The sequence below is a fragment of the Aquarana catesbeiana genome, linkage group LG12, assembly GCF_042186555.1.
Source record: "Aquarana catesbeiana isolate 2022-GZ linkage group LG12, ASM4218655v1, whole genome shotgun sequence".
NCBI classification, from domain to species: domain Eukaryota; kingdom Metazoa; phylum Chordata; class Amphibia; order Anura; family Ranidae; genus Aquarana; species Aquarana catesbeiana.
Window position 1 is genome coordinate 206546877 of NC_133335.1, and position 19748 is coordinate 206566624.

Consider the following 19748-nt stretch of genomic DNA (forward strand, 5'->3'; position numbering starts at 1 on the left):
GTATAACTCTAGCCCAAAATAATAAGATAAAAATGAATAACCCATTAAAAGGTTCCAAAACCTAATTTTTATGCAATATTCACCTTCAATCCAGAGATTTCCCCCACAGTGCTTTTTCTTCCCCTAGATGTCCTCAGTCTGATGGCTTGCATTCAACCCACTATCTCCGAGCTCAGGTTGTCTGGACCAGCCCCAGTTTGGGACTGGACAGTAAAAGGGGAAGCAGCACAGAGATGAGGTTAGCTATCTGTCACTCTGCTTCCTCCTTCTGTCCACATGCTTTTTGGCAGCAGATGAACTGATTAGCTTCTTGCGCTGCTGCTTCCACTCACACTTCAGTCCTGCGGGGACTGCAGGAAGCTGATACCAGGTCAAATATAGGTACTTACACTACTTGCATTTAAAAATACAGTCAATTATATATTAATGAGTGAAGAGCTGCAATAATGTGTGTCTTTTATATATGCCTAGAGTTCAGCATTACTACAATGGTACATATAGAACATAGCTAAACATTTCTTTTTGACCCAACATGCACTGTAAACTTACTTTGTCAGTTCAAATAACATTTCATCAGAATCTATTGTTGCACTTCCATTCACATCTGGGAGATTGTAAGTAGAGATCTCTGCTGTCATTTTATCAATTAAATATTTCACACCTACAGGAAACAGAAAAATAATTGCTGATCTGCCAGACATACAGTGAGCTTCTAACCTCGTCTTTGAATTGACAACACAGTGCCGCTTCTGCCCTGAAATCTCAACCAGCATTATCAGCCCTGCCCGCTGGACTACAGAACCCCCCCTATCCCTGCCCCTTTGCCTTGGTCAAGCACCAGGGATGCGTGCTGGGGATACATATTCAGGGTGACCTTTTGAATAAAGGTCCTTCCTCCCCAGGCTTTGCCTTGAGGAATAAAGCAAGAACAGAAAAGCACCTCTGAGTGAAGTGTTTTAATCAATATATTAAAATATATTAATATATCAAAATATTAAGAGAGGCTATGACAAGCACCCTGTGTCCAGACACTACGACCAGGTACATAACAGGGACCCCTCCAATACCCTGTTTGTGGGTATTGATAAGTACAAACCACATTGGCGGGGTAGCCTGTTGGTCAGGGAGATCTCTAAGAATGAGATGTCCTGGATCCACAGGCTCAAAAGCTATGTACCACACGGCATGAATGTCGACGTGGATGTAAATGCCTTTATTAATATTTCCTAAGGAGGGATACAGCTTTTTGCCATTAACCAATATACATGAAGTATGCAGCCCAATTTCTAGGTACTTGGATGAGCTGCGTTTGAGAGATGGTATTGTATTTCGATGTTCAAACTGTGCCCTTGGTGAATTTTTTGAAGGCTTATGCTTTGACTTCCCATCCATCTAGACCACCTACATAGCCCCATTAATGTGGTGGCGGGGTAAACATACCGTCCTTTATTATCTTTCTATGGCACATCCGATTTTTCCTTAATAAAAAACTAATAATAAGGATTCATTTAAAAATATCAATATTATTATTAAATATTGTTTATTTGTCTTTTGGGATCTATTCTTGGAATGTTTTCTATCAATATTTTCCTCAAGACGAATTTGTGGGGCTATGGTCCTATTACAGTCACGATTAGGTTTATTGGTTCCATTTGATTCAATATATCCATTGGGATTAGTTTTCTGACATGGCTCTATAGTGCTGTGCCATTTTGAACACGGCCAGTAGGTGGCCACCGTGCTTTTCATTGACATGTCTCCTTATGTCTTTTTTAAGCCGGTTCCTGTCTGTGACACGGACCATGCTGCTAGTTGGGACCTATTTGTTTAGGATTATTTTGAGGCTTTTTTGCCTTTATTTTATTTATACAATATAGGTATGACTTCTGTGTGTTCGTAAGGATACACAGCTCTATTACCTATAGTTTATTTTATTTCCATTTTCTATTTCTATTTTCATTTATATATCTTATTGCAATTTTTAACATGGCCAAAGGGTGGCCTTTGTTTATTTTATTTTATCTTTAGAATGTCCCCTTATGCTCAAGTCAATTCATGTCCTGTCTGTGACACGGATCGCACTGGTTGACTTGACAATTTTAGTAATTTGTTGACATTTTATTGCTTTTTTTTGGGGTACCTATCTCCATATGAGTTCTATGGTTCCCAGATACCTGACCTCCTACCCCCTTCCAGCCAGCGGTTTATTGCAATTCATGATTAATTCTTTCTCCAGTGATTGTGCACACACTTGCGCACCTGACACCACTCAGTGTTTGGGATTAGCTGACCTGGGTAGGCTCGCTGATGATTCGGCATTCACAGTGAGGCTTGGTTTAGTGAGGCACCAATCAGCGCTTGGGATTTTTCAATTTTTTGTGCAAGTCTGCCGATGAGTGGAACTCAAAGCGAGGCTTGGTCAGGCTCTATTATAAGGGGAGGTGACGAGACGCGCCGCCCGTGCCCCTGGATGATGTGACTCTATCACGAAACGCCGCATAGGGCAGAGCGACGTGTTCTCGTCACCTCCCATTGCTGCTGTTGTTTCCAGTAGGACGGGCTGTCTGTGAGCTTCCGGCTGACGCTCCAGACTACACTACATGCCTACTATTGTCTACTAACATGTGAGTTTAACTTTTTACTTATCCAATAAAGTCAATGATTTTACACTATATGGAGCCTTTTTTTCCTTCTATGACCGTATCTGCATTGCTGTGGGCTGATGTCTGAGTACCTGTCAGTGTGAACATCTTTAGCCTGACCCTGCAGTCTTTGATGTCCCATCTCGGTATAAGGTCTCTGATCCATTGGTCGTGGTTCGAAAGCAGTATTAACAAACAGCTTTCTCTGATCCTCTGTAACGGGGGATCATGATTTTCTGGTAAGCGGCCAGTCTGATTTCACGGTGGTGGAGCAAGCACGCTTTTTTCTTCTCACAGCAAGAATTTGTTTTTTGGAACTTTTTTAAGATACTTTCATATCACTTGGGTGATTTATTTTTTATACATGGACTTTTTATTATCACTTTGAACATTTTATTTTTGGATTGATTATTCATTTGACATGTGTTTTGTATATTATGTATACACTAAAGGGGAACTCTTCACTTAGTTCTAAATATTTGGTTTGGTGATGATGTGTATGATCACCAATCTGTTTTAGAGCGATTCAACCCCCTTTTTTTCTTATTTAATCAATAAAGTAGGAAAATAATGAGCACGTACATTTAAATAAGTACAGAAATATTTGTCAAGAAGGGCAATGTCTGGCCGGTGTCATTGGCATGTTTCCCGGAGGTGCCAAGTCCCAACCCTGTGAGCTACAAGGAACCGGAGAGGAAGCCGGCTATGTCCTGTATGGGAGAGGTAACGGCGTGTGACGTCAGCGCTGGCAAGGGAACACAACGCGTTTCAGAGCATGCATGAAGTCCGTAAGGCGCATGCACCTACGTTACCTCTCCCCTACAGGACTTAGCCAGCTTCCTCTCCGGCTCCTTGTGGCTCAGGGAGCCGGACTTGGTACCTCCGGGAAACATGGCACTGACACCAGCCAGATCCATAGGACATTGCCCTTCTTTACGAGTATTTCTGTACTTATTTAATGGTGAGTGCTCATTATTTTCCTGCTTTATTGATTAAAACACTTCACTCAGAGGCGCTTTTCTGTTCTTGCTTTTTCTATGTTGATTTCGAGTTGACTTCACTCCAGAGAAGAGCAGCCCTTTGTGAGAACGCTTCTATCATCCTGATTCATCCCTCCAGACTCACTAACTAGTATCCTTCACCATTGATTGACATTTCTAATTTTAAATACCGTATATGCGGACTTTTATTATACTATTCTTATTATTTAATTAGAATTATTGTGAGTGATCACACCAGCATTTGTGTTTTTTTTGCCTTCAGGAATATGACCAAGAAGAACCTTTTTACTGCACACAGTGCGGCCAGATTGTTTTGTTAGGAAAGTTACTGTAAGGACCCTGCTTTAAAGCTGGAGTGTCCATATTCTAAATTTAGTGTTTGCAGATGGGATGTAGTCAGCCTAAGCTCTGATTCTTTCTCGTGTCTGTGTTCATTGGAATCCCCCTAGGCCCTGGATTGATTCTGCTTTCAGCAATTGAGTGTTCTCCATTAGTTAAAATGAGTATGGTATGGTTGCCAGCCATAACAGGAAGGGTGGGCAGGAGATGCTGAGCTGCCGAGAGAAGAACTTGAACAACTTCAGTCCTTCTGAGAATTTTGAGGATGAATTCCTTCACAGTGTCTGCAACTACAAAGGCCAGAGAGGACATGTTTTAAAATGTTCTTTACTGTAAGCTAAGAATAGGGATGAGCCGAACACCCCCCGGTTCGGTTCGCACCAGAACCCGCGAACGGACCGAAAGTTCGCACGAACGTTAGAACCCCATTGGCGTCTATGGGACTCGAACGTTCGAAATCAAAAGTGCTCATTTTAAAGGCTAATTTGCATGGTATTGTCCTAAAAAGGGTTTGGGGACCCGGGTCCTACCCCAGGGGACATGTATCAATGCAAAAAAAACTTTTAAAAACGGCCGTTTTTTCGGGAGCAGTGATTTTAATGATGCTTAAAGTAAAAAAAAAAAGTGAAATATTCCTTTAAATATCGTACCTGGGGGGTGTCTATAGTATGCCTGTAAAGTGACGCGTGTTTCCCATGTTTAGAACAGTCCCTGCACCAAATGTCATTTTTAAAGGAAAAAATCTCATTTAAAACTGCTTGCGGGTTTAATGTCATGTCGGGTCATGGCAATATGGATGAAAATCAGTGAGACAAACGGCATGGGTACCCCCCAGTCCATTACCAGTCCCTTTGGGTCTTGTATGGATATTAAGGGGAACCCCGCACCCAAATTAAAATAAGGAAAGGTGTGGGGCCACCAGGCCCTATATACTCTGAACAGCAGTATACAGGCGGTGCAAACAAGACAGGGACTGTAGGTTTGTTGTTAAGTAGAATCTGTTTGTAATTTTGAACATTTTTAACGTGTTTAGCTCCAGCCAAAAAATCTTTTCTAAGCTTTTTGGAAAACATAGGGAAGGGTTATCACCCCTGTGACATTTGTTTTGCTGTCTTTCCTCCTCTTCAGAAGATTTCACCTCACTTTTTTGTCCCAATGAAAAATGTTTTTTGAAAATTTGGGTTTTTTTGTGGAACAAGGATTGGAAAGCATCAGTGGAAAGGAGAACTTGTTTTCCCATATTAACTCTTACAGGAGAGAATTTCCCTTCCTAGGGGTAGATTTCATCTCACTTCCTGTTGTCTCCTTCCGTTTGCAAGTAGGAGTCGTTTGTAAGTTAGATGTTTGAAAGTAGGGTCCTGCCCTATATACTCAGCAGAAATTTGGGCCTTAGGTGTTGCTGTGGCCACAACACTGTAAGCCCTCACAGGGCCCTGCTGTGAAATATTAGATCAAGAATTGTAATTACATGCCCCTGTTGAACAGGAGCTGAAAAATTAGGCCTTAGGCACTGGTGCTGGTGCCACAACACTGCAACCCCTCACAGACACTCTAGTTGGAACGCAGGAACGAGCCCTGCTGCAAATTATTGCTTCAAAAATTGTAATTACACGCCCCTGTTAGACAGGGGCAGAAAAATTGGGCCTTAGGCACTGGTGCTGGTGCCACAACACTGCAACCCCTCACAGACACTCTAGTTGGAACGCAGGAACGAGCCCTGCTGCAAATTATTGCTTCAAAAATTGTAATTACACGCCCCTGTTAGACAGGGGCAGAAAAATTGGGCCTTAGGCACTGGTGCTGGTGCCACAACACTGCAACCCCTCACAGACACTCTAGTTGGAACGCAGGAACGAGCCCTGCTGCAAAGTATTGCATCAAAAATTGTAATTACACGCCCCTGTTAGACAGGGGCAGAAAAATTGGGCCTTAGGCACTGGTGCTGGTGCCACAACACTGCAACAAGCTATCAGCGTGATGATTGAGGAGGAAGAGGATAATTACTCAGGGATAGTCACTCAGCATCAGCATAGGCAGTCTTTGAAGGGATCTGAGATTTCAAAAAAAATTATTCGGTTACATCAGCATCAGGTGCTTGGTAGCTGGTGGTGATCCAAGACTCATTCATTTTTATGAAGGTCAGCCGATCGACCGAGTCGGTGGACAGACGCACCCTGTGATCGGTTACCACGCCTCCAGCAGCACTGAATGTGCGTTCCGAAAGAACGCTGGATGCAGGACAGGCCAGTAGCTCAATTGCATACTGTGCAAGCTCTGGCCAGTGATCCATCCTCAAGACCCAGTAACCCAGAGGATTTTCGGTGGGAAAGGTGTCCAAGTCTGATCTTGCCCCTAGGTATTCCTGCACCATGTAAAACAGACGCTGGCGATGGTTGCTGGAACCGATCATACCTTGGGGCTGCGGACCAAAAAATTGTCTGAACGCATCGGTCAGACGGCCACCTTCTCCACCGCTCCTTCTTTGACTGACCGAAGCCTCAGCAACACGTTGTCCAGAAACAGGAGTTTGTAACCTCCCAGTCTCTGGGAACGCGTTGCACAGACCTTTCTGCAAGGCCTCCCGAAGATGTTTCATCCTCTGCTCCCTCTGCGATGGCAAGATAAGGTCCGCAACCTTACCCTTGTAACGTGGATCAAGGAGGGTTGCCAGCCAGTATTGGTCCTTCTCCTTGATACCACGAATACGAGGATCCTTACGCAGGCTTTGCAGGATCAGGGAGGCCATGCAGCGTAGGTTTGCTGAGGCATTCGGTCCGGAGTCCTCTGGGTCACTAAGAACGACATGGTCCGCAGCCACCTCCTCCCAGCCACGTACAAGTCCATGTGTTTCTTGGGACTGATCCCTTAAAGACTGCTGCTGATGCTGAGTGCCAGGCTCCACCTCCATACTGACACAATCTTCCTCCTCCTCCTCTTCCTCCTCGTCCTCTTCCTGTGTGATCGGCGGGCACGCAGGAACACTGTCTGGATAAAGGGGGCCTTGAGAGCTAAGGAAGTCCTCCTCTTCCTGCCTCTGTTCTGCCTCAAGTGCCCTGTCCATTATTCCACGCAGCGTGTGCTCCAACAGGTGGACAAGGGGGACAGTGTCACTGATGCATGCACTGTCACTGCTCACCATCCTCGTGGCCTCCTCGAATGGTGACAGGACAGTGCATGCATCCCTGATCATGGCCCACTGGCGTGGGGAAAAAAAACCAAGCTCCCCTGACCCTGTCCTGGTGCCATAGTCGCACAGGTACTCATTTATGGCCCTCTGCTGCGTGTGCAGCCGCTGCAGCATGGCCAACGTTGAGTTCCACCTGGTGGGCATGTCACAGATTAGGCGGTTCTTGGGCAGGTTAAACTCCTTTTGGAGGTCCGTCAGCCGAGCACTGGCATTATATGACCGGCGGAAATGCACACAGACTTTCCTGGCCTGCCTCAGGACATCCTGTAAGCCCGGGTACCTGCCCAAGAACCGCTGCACCACCAAGTTAAGGACGTGAGCCAAACAGGGCACATGGGTCATTTGTCCCTGTCGGAGGGCAGAGAGGAGGTTGGTGCCATTGTCGCAAACCACCATTCCTGCCTTAAGTTGGCGTGGCGTCAACCACCTCTGAACCTGCCCCTGCAGAGCTGACAGAACCTCTGCCCCAGTGTGGCTCCTGTCCCCCAAGCACACCAGCTCAAGCACCGCATGGCATCTTTTGGCCTGCGTACTTGCGTAGCCCCTTGAACGCCTACGGAGCACCGCTGGTTCCGAGGAAGAGGCCATGGAGGAAGAAGAAGAGGAGGGGGTGGAGGAGAGAGGTGTGTCACAATCAGCATTTTGGAGGCGTGGTGGCGGAACAACCTCCAACACTACTGCACCTTGTCCTGCATCCTTCCCAGCTGCCAGCAGAGTCACCCAATGCGCCGTGAAACTTAGGTAACGTCCCTGTCCATGCCTGCTGGACCATGAGTCAGCGGTAATATGCACCTTACCGCTGACCGCCCTGTCCAGCGAGGCATGGACATTGCCTTCCACATGCCGGTAGAGAGCCGGAATCGCCTTCCGTGAGAAAAAGTGGCGTTTGGGTACCTGCCACTGAGGAACCGCACATTCCACAAACTCACGGAAGGGGGCAGAGTCTACCAACTGAAAAGGCAGCAGTTGAAGTGCTAGCAATTTTGCCAAGCTAGCATTCAACCGCTGGGCATGTGGATGGCTGGGAGCAAACTTCTTTCGGCGGTGCAGCAGCTGGGGCAGGGAAATTTGCCTGGTACAATCTGACGTCGGTGTACCAAAAGCAGATTGCCCACAAGTACTTGGCTGTGACACACCTAATTCTACACCTTCATTCCTCTCACTGCAGGTCTCAGAGAGGACTGAAGGTCTAGTGGGGTTGGAAATCTCAGCTGATGAGGAGCAAGGAGAGATCCTCTTTGTTCTTTGGTGTGGGTCTTTTAGATACGCTTGCCAACGAACTGCATGGCAGGTCAACATATGTCTGGTCAAGCATGTGGTACCCAAGCGGGAGATATTTTGGCCACGCGAGATACGCTTGAGACATATGTTGCAAATAGCAGCGGTGCGATCTGATGCACTCGTCTCAAAAAAGGCCCACACCAAAGAACTTTTTGAATAACGCGCAGAGACTGCAGCGCCCTGCACATGTGGAGCTTTGGGGTGTGATGCAGTCAATGTGCTGCCCTTAGGCTGGCCCCTGGAGGGCATCCTGCCTCGTTGGTGATGTGCTGCCGCCTCCTCCTCCTCCTCCTCCTCCTCCTCCTCCTCCTCCTCCTCTCTCCTATCAGGCACCCACGTTGAGTCAGTGACCTCATCATCCCCTCCCTCCTCATCACTGGAGCAAACCTGGCAGTATGCTGCAGCAGGGGGAGCATGACTGCCAGATTGCTGTCCTTCTTGGGCACCCCCTCTGTCCGCGCTCATGTTACTGCCTTCATCGAGCTCAGTATCGTCATCAGAGCCTTCCAAACGCTGGGCATCCTCCTGGAGCATGTACCCAACACTGTGGTCAAACAGTTCGAGGGAATCCTCATGAGGACATGGTGGAGCTAGGGAAGGAGTCACTGATGACATTGAGCTGAGGGAAGAGGCCGCTGCTTTGCCAGACAAAGCACCCTGGGCATGGGTGAGAGAGGATGAGGAGGATGAGGACGGCTTGGTCATCCACTCGACCAAGTCTTCCGCATGTTGCGGCTCAACATGGCCAGCTGCCGAAAAAAAGGCCAAGCGTGTCCCATGGCCACGTGCTGATGAGGATGCACCGTCTCCACGACCAGCACTAGACACAGAGCCTGCTTGCCCTCTCTTATTGGCTTGTGACTGTCTGCCTCTCCTTCTTGGCCTTCCAGACATACTAATGGCCTGTAGCTGCACTAAGCTGGGATAGAACACCTGTAATTTTCTTCAAGTAGCTTTATATACTGTAACCAGACAAGCCTGCCTGTCAGTAGGAAGATAAGAGGAACGGATCTAGCTGAACACTGTGAGCAGGACGCACTGTACTAAATGTAAATAGTCTAGCTGCCTGACCGTGGTACTAATAGGATCAAATAGAACACCTGTAATTTTCTTCAGGTAGCTTTATATACTGTAACCAGACAAGCCTGCCTGTCATTAGGAAGATAACAGGAACGGATCTAGCTGTACACTGTGAGCAGGACGCACTGTACTAAATGTAAATAGTCTAGCTGCCTGACCGTGGTACTAATAGGATCAAATAGAACACCTGTAATTTTCTTCAGGTAGCTTTATATACTGTAACCAGACAAGCCTGCCTGTCAGTAGGAAGATAACAGGAACGGATCTAGCTGTACACTGTGAGCAGGACGCACTGTACTAAATGTAAATAGTCTAGCTGCCTGACCGTGGTACTAATAGGATCAAATAGAACACCTGTAATTTTCTTCAGGTAGCTTTATATACTGTAACCAGACAAGCCTGCCTGTCAGTAGGAAGATAACAGGAACGGATCTAGCTGTACACTGTGAGCAGGACGCACTGTACTAAATGTAAATAGTCTAGCTGCCTGACCGTGGTACTAATAGGATCAAATAGAACACCTGTAATTTTCTTCAGGTAGCTTTATATACTGTAACCAGACAAGCCTGCCTGTCAGTAGGAAGATAACAGGAACGGATCTAGCTGAACACTGTGAGCAGGACGCACTGTACTAAATGTAAATAGTCTAGCTGCCTGACCGTGGTACTAATAGGATCAAATAGAACACCTGTAATTTTCTTCAGGTAGCTTTATATACTGTAACCAGACAAGCCTGCCGGTCAGTAGGAATTTAACAGGAACGGATCTAGCTGAACACTGTGAGCAGGACGCACTGCATTAAATGTAAATAGTCTAGATAGAAGATAACAGGAACAGATCTAGCTAAACTGAATACAGTGTATATATATATATGCAACACCTGGGATGCATATATATACACAATACACTGTAAGTGCAGCTAACTGACTGACTGTTCTGCCTAATCTATCTAACTCAAATCAAATGACACTGTCTCTCTCTCTCTCTATCTCTCAGCACACCGGAACACACACTACACAGGGCCGCCGTGCAGGCGGCCTTATATAGTGTGGGGTGTGTACTAAATCCCCTGAGCCATAATTGGCCAAAGCCACCCTGGCTTTGGCCAATTACAGCTCTCTCTACTGACAGCGCTGTGATTGGCCAAGCATGCGGGTCATAGTGCATGCTTGGCCAATCATCAGCCAGCAATGCACTGCGATGCCGCAGTGAATTATGGGCCGTGACGCGCCACACGAATTTAGCGCGAACGGCCCATAACGTTCGCAATTCGGCGAACGATCGAACAGCCGATGTTCGAGTCGAACATGGGTTCGACTCGAACACGAAGCTCATCCCTAGCTAAGAATATATAAATACTTGATGGTCCATAGTCTGGCCATGGGTTCACGTTAAAGAATATATTGCTGTAAAGGGATTGTGGTTTGCTTGCAAGAAAGGTCAAGGGAACAAGGTGCACATCAATAAGGACTTGAAAAAGAACATTTCTTATTATCTACCGTTTTCCAAGACATCTTGCGTCATTCGGACCTTTATTCCAGGATTGTCCCCACTGCATGTAGCAGATAAGCTAAGAACGATGAACAACACAGAGCCAGCCAGCAGCATTGTTGTCTTATATCTGTTAAGTAGAGAACAATTGATTATATTAGTATCCTCTGAAACGCTAAAGCATCTCAGGATATGATAATAAAAATAATCATTTTCCTTTGTGCTTAATTATGGGATTCAGTTAGATAAAGTCTTGATCCTGTATAATTATAATCCTTTAATTATACTGTACATGCCATGAATACTTTTTTTTTCTTGCCATAAATTAATGTGCATACATATTTTATTAGTAGTAAAGTTCATATATATATATTTTTACTTAAAGGAAATTTACATCAAGGAAAATATTGAAGCTGTGAATCTGTGATTTAAAAAGTGTAGAAGCCAGAGACAGCCATGGTAGCAGCAATTTCCCAAAGAATGTAGTAATGTTAGCTGTCTTAGTTATTTCAAAAAAGATTTCCTTTAAGAGCCCTTGCACACTGGGGCGGGGGGGCGGCGTCGGCGGTAAAACGCCGCTATTATTAGCGGCGTTTTACCGTCGGTATGCGGCCGCTAGCGGGGGCGGTTTTACCCCCCGCTAGCGGCCGAGAAAGGGTTAAATACCACCGCAAAGCGCCTCTGCAGAGGCGCTTTGCCGGCGGTATAGCCGCGCCGTCCCATTGATTTCAATGGGCAGGAGCGATAAAGGAGCGGTATACACACCGCTCCGAAGATGCTGCTGGCAGGACTTTTTTTACCGTCCTGCCAGCGCATCGCTCCAGTGTGCAAGCCCTCGGGGCTTTCACACTGGAATACAAGCAGCGGCACTTTCGGGGCGGTTTTCAGGCGCTATTATTAGCGCAATAGCGCCTGCAAACCGCCCCAGTGTGCAAGGGCTCTTAGGGTAAAAGTAAATTGCTCATCATAGCAAAACCTGACCCAGAATGCTAATGCAATAGATTTTGTTCACACAGTGTATGTGGTACCAAATAAATACAATATAATTTGGTGAAATCTATATGCATAGGTGTGCGTAGCCTATTGCATTAGGGTGTGCACACCAAAACTCAAACACACATGCATGTGTGCATATACTGTATATATAGGGCAGCATGGCAGAGGTTGGTGTCGGTAGAGCAGTGGACGATGTCAGAAGGGCAGAGATTGGTGTTAGTAGTTTCTTTTTATAAATATATTTTTTTATCATTACTTTTTTACAATTTTATTATTTTTTACACTATTTTTACTATTATTTTTTTTTTTTACAATTTTTTTAGGAGCCCCATTGGGGGGCTTTGGTGAAATATCATGGGTCTAAACAGACCCCTGATGCCTCACTTTTGAGACCGAGAAAGGGACTAAGGACAGGGATTCCCCAGTCCCTTTCTCTGCAGCTAAGCAGCAGGGGAAATCACACCTGGCACACCCTGTGCTCATGCCTATGGAAGGGATGATATATTTAGGTAGACGTTTGAGGGTAAAGTCAATTCTTACACATAGTTTCACAACTGCGTGTGTGCATATACTGTATATATAGGGCAGTAGGGCAGAGTCAGTAGTTCATTATTTATATATTTTTTTATTATTACTTTTTTACAATTTTTTTTTTACATTTTTTTTTTTATTATTTTATTTTTTTTACAATTTTTTTAGGAGCCCCATTGGGGGGCTTTGGTGAAATATCATGAGTCTAAACAGACTCCCGATGTCTCACTTTTGAGACAGAGAAAGGGACTAAGGACAGATATTCCCCAGTCCCTTTCTTTGCAGCCAAGCAGCAGGGGAAATCTGCCCAGCGCAGGGTTATTAGAGTGTGCCCAGGCACACCTGGCACACCCTGTGCGCATGCCTATGTCTATATGAAGAAGGCTGTATTCATTTATATCTCATTTTATGGGATATATGAAAATAAATGTTCTATGTCTGGTGCAGCTAACAGTAAAGTGCATCTTCTGAATGGGTGAAGCATATTGCCCATAAAATAAAACTAAAATGCAAACATTTTAATTTTTCTGCTCCCTGCCTATCCCTATTTCTTTTCCCATGGTCCTGTCCTATTGGTCAGCCAGGAGTTTTCTGTAAGCTGCTTGATTATAAAAAAATGGTCACTTATTACTTATGAGGGCCTGACTTGACTGCTCTCTGGAGGTATCTCAGTTATACTCCCAGTGGATATTTTCCTAACATTATAATAAAATAATAATAAAATAGTAATTAATGAATAAGTTTTAAAACCAGAATTATCATTAACTGGTGATTTTATTTTTATTTTCATGATTTATAAATTGTGATTGCATGGATTTCAATATTTAGTGATTGTTGGCAGATCACATAGGTCCATATGGAAATGTTCAGGCCAATCAAAAACCTAGCCATTTTTCCCTCTTTCTCTCTCTCTATTTTTCCCTTCTCTCTTTCAAAAATAAAATAATAATATTGTAAAAAATAATAAAATTGTAAAAAACTAATAATAAAAAAAATATATAAAAAGAAACTACTAACACCAATCTCTGCCCTTCTCACATCGTCCACTGCTCTACCGACACCAAGCTCTGCCATACTGCCCTATATATATACAGTATATGCACACATGCATGTGTGTTTGCGCTTTGGTGTGCACACCCTAATGCAATAGGCTGCGCACACCTATGGTCACACTATATGTGCTTTAGTAGAGATGTAGGGGGAACTGCACGGAGAATCAGGTGGTCATGCTGTACATCAGGGATATGGAATTAGCGGACCTCCAGCTGTTGCAGAACTACAAGTCCCATGAGGCATAGCAAGACTCTGACAGCCAAAAGCATGACACCCAGAGGCAGAGGCATGATGGGACTTTTGCAACAGCTGGAGGTCCTCTAATTGCATATCCCTTTTGCAGATGAACCCTCCATGTAAGTGCTTATCATCAGCAATAACTGTTTAATTGAATGTGGCCATGGGATGAGATTTTTTGGTGCTGTGTCACAGGATGCAATGCCATTGGTGTCAGTGATGCAAGGAAGGGAGCAGATGGGGCTGAATGGTGTAGTGATATGTGGTAGTGAACAGAGGTAATATGGGCAGCTGTTTTTGCAGGCAAAACAGTATAAGGACCCTGTTTAGAGCAAAATGACTGAATGTTGAAAAGGGCCTCCAAACATAATTAACTGAACTGCTTTGGGAAGATGATTATACAGAGAAAGTTAGGCATACAGCTAAATTCAACAAGCAAGATTAGGAGACATTGTTTGGTAACAGAATTCAGAAGGGACCTTTAGAATTCTCTATAAATCTTGGCATCTCTTAACAAAATACCTCCTGTGATGGGGCGTGTTCCTCAAGAGCTAAGAGTTGGTGATAGTTTTGACACTATTGGTTACAGAATGTAACATGTCTTGCTAGCCACCACACATGCCAAGAATTATGGTATGTCACACAGAATTAGTAGAGTTGTAAGACCTCTTTAACGCTTTGTGACTTTTCATTGTCTTTGGTTTACAGAGAAAATTAGTGCCTTGTATAGGCTCCAGACTAAGCTTAATAGGACATGGTCCTCCTGACTTACACCCAGCACATCAACCCAATGCCCAACTACACCACAGCCATACTTCCTATAAAGGACAAAAAGCTCAATGTGTAGTGTTAGGTGAGCTGAGTTGAGCTGTAAAACCCCTTTACACACAGATACAAATAGAAAACACTTACCTGCACTTTTTGTTTTTTCTTTTTTTTCTTTTAAGCAGATCCTTATGATGCCTTGCACTGCTTTTGTAGTACCCCAACAGTGAAGACAAACAAAAGTATACCCAAAATCCCTTCCCATATTTTGAAAGGGTCATACTCAGCACTGTTACTACAACTCACGTTTTTGAACTACCATCATTATATCTTTTTCTTACCGATTCTTGCCTTCATCGCCAGCTCTAAGACATATCGCAAGGATAAGAACAGAGGAAAAGATTTGTTCCCCCCTCTCCTCCCCTTCCCCCCCCTCCCCCTCTCTTCCCCCCCTCCCCTCTCCCCTCTCCCCTCCCTTTCCCTCCTCCCCTCTTAAAACTCTCTCTTATATATAATTTTCAGATACCTATTAAGTCATATGTTATAGTTGGATATGCTGCAAGTCTAAGATAACTCTACTATTCCCTTTTAATTTTGTCGCAATTATGTCACTATTATATGTTTTACATTCTCCCCAACCTCTCTAACATATAAGTTATATTTGTTAATTTTGGAAAACCTATTTACCGCCCTGGTTGTTACTTCATGATGCCTAATTCTAGTTTAATCCAAAAGCCTGTTACGTCCGCCGTCGCTGGATTGTCCCCCCTCCTGCATATGCGGTTAACTGCATTGTCCTTACCAGTGAGGATGCTGCACCTGATCATGTTTGCAGGTTTAGGACATATTTGTCATTTGGACTCGAGTTCATATTTTAGTGACAAGATGTTTCTTGTCCCTCTGTTCCTGTTATATTTTCTTATCTTACATGCTAACTTTGCCTTTATGGCCAATGACAAATTCATTTTGAAAACCGGAAGTTATAATAATATTTCCCAGTTCCACTGGAAAAAACAATGTTATATTCCTCTTTGTTACGACAATTTATTCTCAGGAAGTGATGTACACCCTAAGTTATTCTCTCAAATTTCTCTGCATAACCACCCTCAATCTTTAAAATCGATAGTCATTAAATCTCCTTTACACTCACATGAACTCATCTCATCTATATCACTTTATAGTTACAAGATTTTTTCATAAACATTATCACTCATCCATATCCATTGGTTCTTAAAATCTTATCTCATAATGTACAGGGTTTCAATTCTCCCCACAAAAGGAAAAAAGCTTTTCAACACTACAAGAGACTAGGGGCAGATATCATACTCATGCAAGAAACCCACTTTTCCTCCTCCAACCATCCAAACAATTTTGACAAAACCTACAACCAATTTTACTATACCACTTTCCACAACAAAACCCATGGTGTAGCCATCTTCATCCGCATTACCATAATTCTAGATATACAAAATATATATAAAGACGTAGATAGCCGCTATATCATCATCAAAGGACTGATAAATAATAAAGAGATAACTATAGCATCAATTTATGTTTCCAATGAATCTCAATCTACCTTCTTCCTGAAATTTGACACCCTTGACCAATATAGCTCTCCCCACATAATTCTAGGCGGAGATTTTAACTTAACATCACACCCGGCCTTAGATAGAAGTAAAGTAACCTTATCCACCAAAGCTTTCTCTAAATCTTTAAACCGATCCATTAACAAATATCAACTTCTTGACTCCTGGAGGGCCCATGATGTTGGAATTAAAGCCTATACACATTATTCACACCCACATGAAGTCTATGCTAGACTTGATTATATATTCTGCACCCCCATACTTTTAGCTAACTCCTCCAAAGCCCTTATCCACCCATGCCCTTGGTTGGATCATGATATCACCTCTTTTGAAACTTCTCACATAGGAATCTTACCTTACCCCCTACAACTGGTGGCTAAATGACTCAATTTTATCTGATCCTTTATTAACACAATCTATATCAACACACATTGAAAACTACTTCACAGACAACGTCAATGACGAAACCCCTCCAACAACACTTTGGGTGGCTCACAAAGCTGTTCTACAAGACCACCTAATTAGCCTAGCCGCAAATAGAAACAAAGAAAGACTCACAAACATCAAAAGTCTCACTAGAGATCTAAATCACCTTTACAACAAATTACAACATGCTCCTTCTCAAGAACTCACAAAACAGATTCAAGACAAACGCAAAGCTTTAGACCTTATCCTATCAGCAAACACAGAAAAATCCCTCAGATTTTCTAAAGCCAAGTTTCTATTACATAGTAATTCCCCTTCAGCCATGTTCGCCATAAAACGTAATCACAAACACAAACCCCCACACACATATAAACTTAGGGATCAAACTGGAAACATGATCACCCATCCTCATGAAGTTTTAAATATATTTTCCTCATTCTACAAAGACTTACTCTCCAGCCCACAACCCCCTCTCGATCATACCTCTAAATCATGGCGGGATGATATTCAATTACCCTCTCTTAACTAACAGCAAATAGAATCTCTTAATGCCCCAGAATGCCTACAGAATGCCTACAGAATTAGAAATAATTAGAATAATTAAATCTCTCAAGACTTCTACAGCCCCTGGCCCAGATGGCTTCTCATGTTCATATTATAAAAAATTTGCCTCCCTTTTAACCCCCTACCTAACTAACCTCTTTAATCATATCCTCAATGGAAATCACTTCCCAGATGAGATGCTCCTAGCCAATCTTTCTCTCATCCCTAAACCGCTCAAAGACCACTCCCTCCCTCAGAATTATTGCCCTATATCGGTTCTTAACAACGACCTAAAAATGTTTGGGAGACTACTCTCTGACAGATTAGCAACTGTCATCACAAATCTAATTCATATTGACCAAACTGGTTTCATCCCCGACCGACAGATTGTTGATAATGTTAGACTTGTCACTAACATTATACAAGACGCAAATCTACATTCTCGCCCACTTTGCCTTCTTAGTTTAGATATACATAAGGCGTTTGACAGCGTTAGCTGGTCATACCTTAACTTATTACTGCCTAAATATGGGATTTCAGATAAATTCTTACAAGGATTTAACGCGTTATATCATGCTCTTCAAACCAGAATTAAAATTCCGGGTCACCAATCTGATTTCTTTCCCCTTAGTAGAGGGACTAGACAGGGCTGCCCCCTATCACCACTCCTATTCGCCCTCGCAATCGAACCATTAGCCCATAAGATTAGAAATAACATTGACATAAAAGGGTACACCAAAGGAAACAGCGAATTCAAATTCAGCTTATATGCTGATGATGCCCTTATATTCCTCACAGAACCCCTTACCTCTATCCCATCTCTTCTTAAAGAACTCAAACTTTTCCATAACATTTCAGGCCTTAAAATTAATACTAATAAATGTTCTGCTCTACCAATTAACTACACACAAAATACTCAAAATTTATTATCAAATAATTTTTCATTTATATGGTGCCCCCAATCATTTAAATATCTTGGTGTCACAGTTACCTCCACACATAATCTTTTATACAAATATAATTATATCCCACTATTTTCTCAGATCGCTTCACTTCTTAATTCCTGGTCATCCTTCCATATTTCTTTTCTGGGTAGAATATGTGACATTAAAATGACAATCCTCCCTAAACTCCTATATTATTTTCGAGCCCTTCCCATTAATGTCCCAAAATCTAAATTGAACTCTATTCAAAGAATTATTAACAAATTTATATGGGCCGGGAAAACACACAGATGCAGCTATGCCCTTATGCATAGACTCCAATCCACAGGCGGCCTAGGCCTCCCTAACCTCTGGCTCTACTTCCTTGCTGCCGGATTAATACAACTTACCCAATGGTTCACCCCTACCCAGGAGACCCCATGAAAAAAATTTGAAACCATCTCCATCTCCCCACTACACTTACAAGGAATATTACAGTCCAACATCACCTCCTATAGTAAACTCATTAAACACAATATTATCATTGCTCAATTTTATCAACTATGGATTAGACACAAAGATACATTTAAACTCATCTCAAACACTCCCCCCTTAGCCTCATTCTTAGGAGACCCTAGATTTCCTTATGCCTATAGCAACAGACACTCCTTCTCTCCTTGGACCAATAGAAATTTAACCACACTTAGGTCCTTACAATCAAAATGGGAATTTATCCCATTCTCCATATTGCATACCACCTATGGTCTACCTTCCTCCGAACTCCACCATTACCACTTAATTAAATCCTTTTACGCTGAACATTTCACACTCACAACACAACCCTCCAACACTACCTTTGAACAAATCTGTATCTCTTCAACCAGTGACAGAGGCCTCATCTCAAGATTATACAATTATCTGAATAACCTTGGAATACCAGATAAATTCACACAGATGCTTAAATGGGAATCAGATGTAGGAGTCTCATTTAGCGTCGAAGAATGGAACTCCATGTCAGACAATCTTCGCAAAAGTAACAAAGCCATTTCATTTAGAGAAACTCCAATAAAAATATTCTCCAGATGGCACCTAACCCCTTCTAAACTTCACACATACTACCCTTCAATTTCTCCAAATTGTTTTAAGGGATGTGCAGAACCTGGTACACTTTTGCACACATTTTGAAATTGCATTCACCTTACTCAAATATGGCGTAAAGCCATTGATACATTTGAAAACGCCTCCAAACTAAAAATCACTCCCACCCCCCAGATATGTTTGTTATATGCAAGCATACCAAACATTCCCTCACCTTGCACAAGATCGTTTCATTCTCTATGCAGTTCCATCCACTGGATGATAGCTTACAACTGGAAATCCAATAATCTACCTTGGCAACAAGTAGTTACCAGAATGGAATCTCTTAAACTTTCAGAATGGATATTTCACTCTCTTAATGATACAACTCATATTCACAAGAAGAAATGGTCTTACTGGAACCCATCCTAACATATATCAATATATCTTCAACCCATTTTCCCTATAACCCTTTATACTTGAGACCCACTATCTTACATATCACTCCTGTAAATCCATCATTAGTATTTACTATTTTGTCTGTAACTTGTAATCACACCCCTGTTAAAATGAAAGTAATATATTACTGT

The 19748-nt window shown here is 43.1% G+C and overlaps 1 protein-coding gene across 3 annotated transcripts in view; it reads right to left on the bottom strand.

Annotated features, from left to right (window-relative positions):
* The window catches only part of LOC141113453 (BPI fold-containing family C protein-like), a 66930-nt gene that overhangs the window by 46945 nt on the left and 237 nt on the right, over positions 1-19748 (bottom strand). Inside the window, exons 2-3 of one of the 3 annotated variants that reach the window (XM_073606551.1) lie at positions 11061-11151; positions 550-661 (exon numbers count right to left, since the gene is read on the bottom strand). In XM_073606551.1, coding sequence (XP_073462652.1) covers positions 550-661; positions 11061-11088 — 140 coding nt within the window. In that variant the 5' untranslated portion in view covers positions 11089-11151. Of the gene's footprint in view, positions 1-549; positions 662-11029; positions 11152-19748 lie in introns of all 3 variants that reach the window. The other 2 variants (XM_073606550.1, XM_073606552.1) reach the window with 2 other exon arrangements.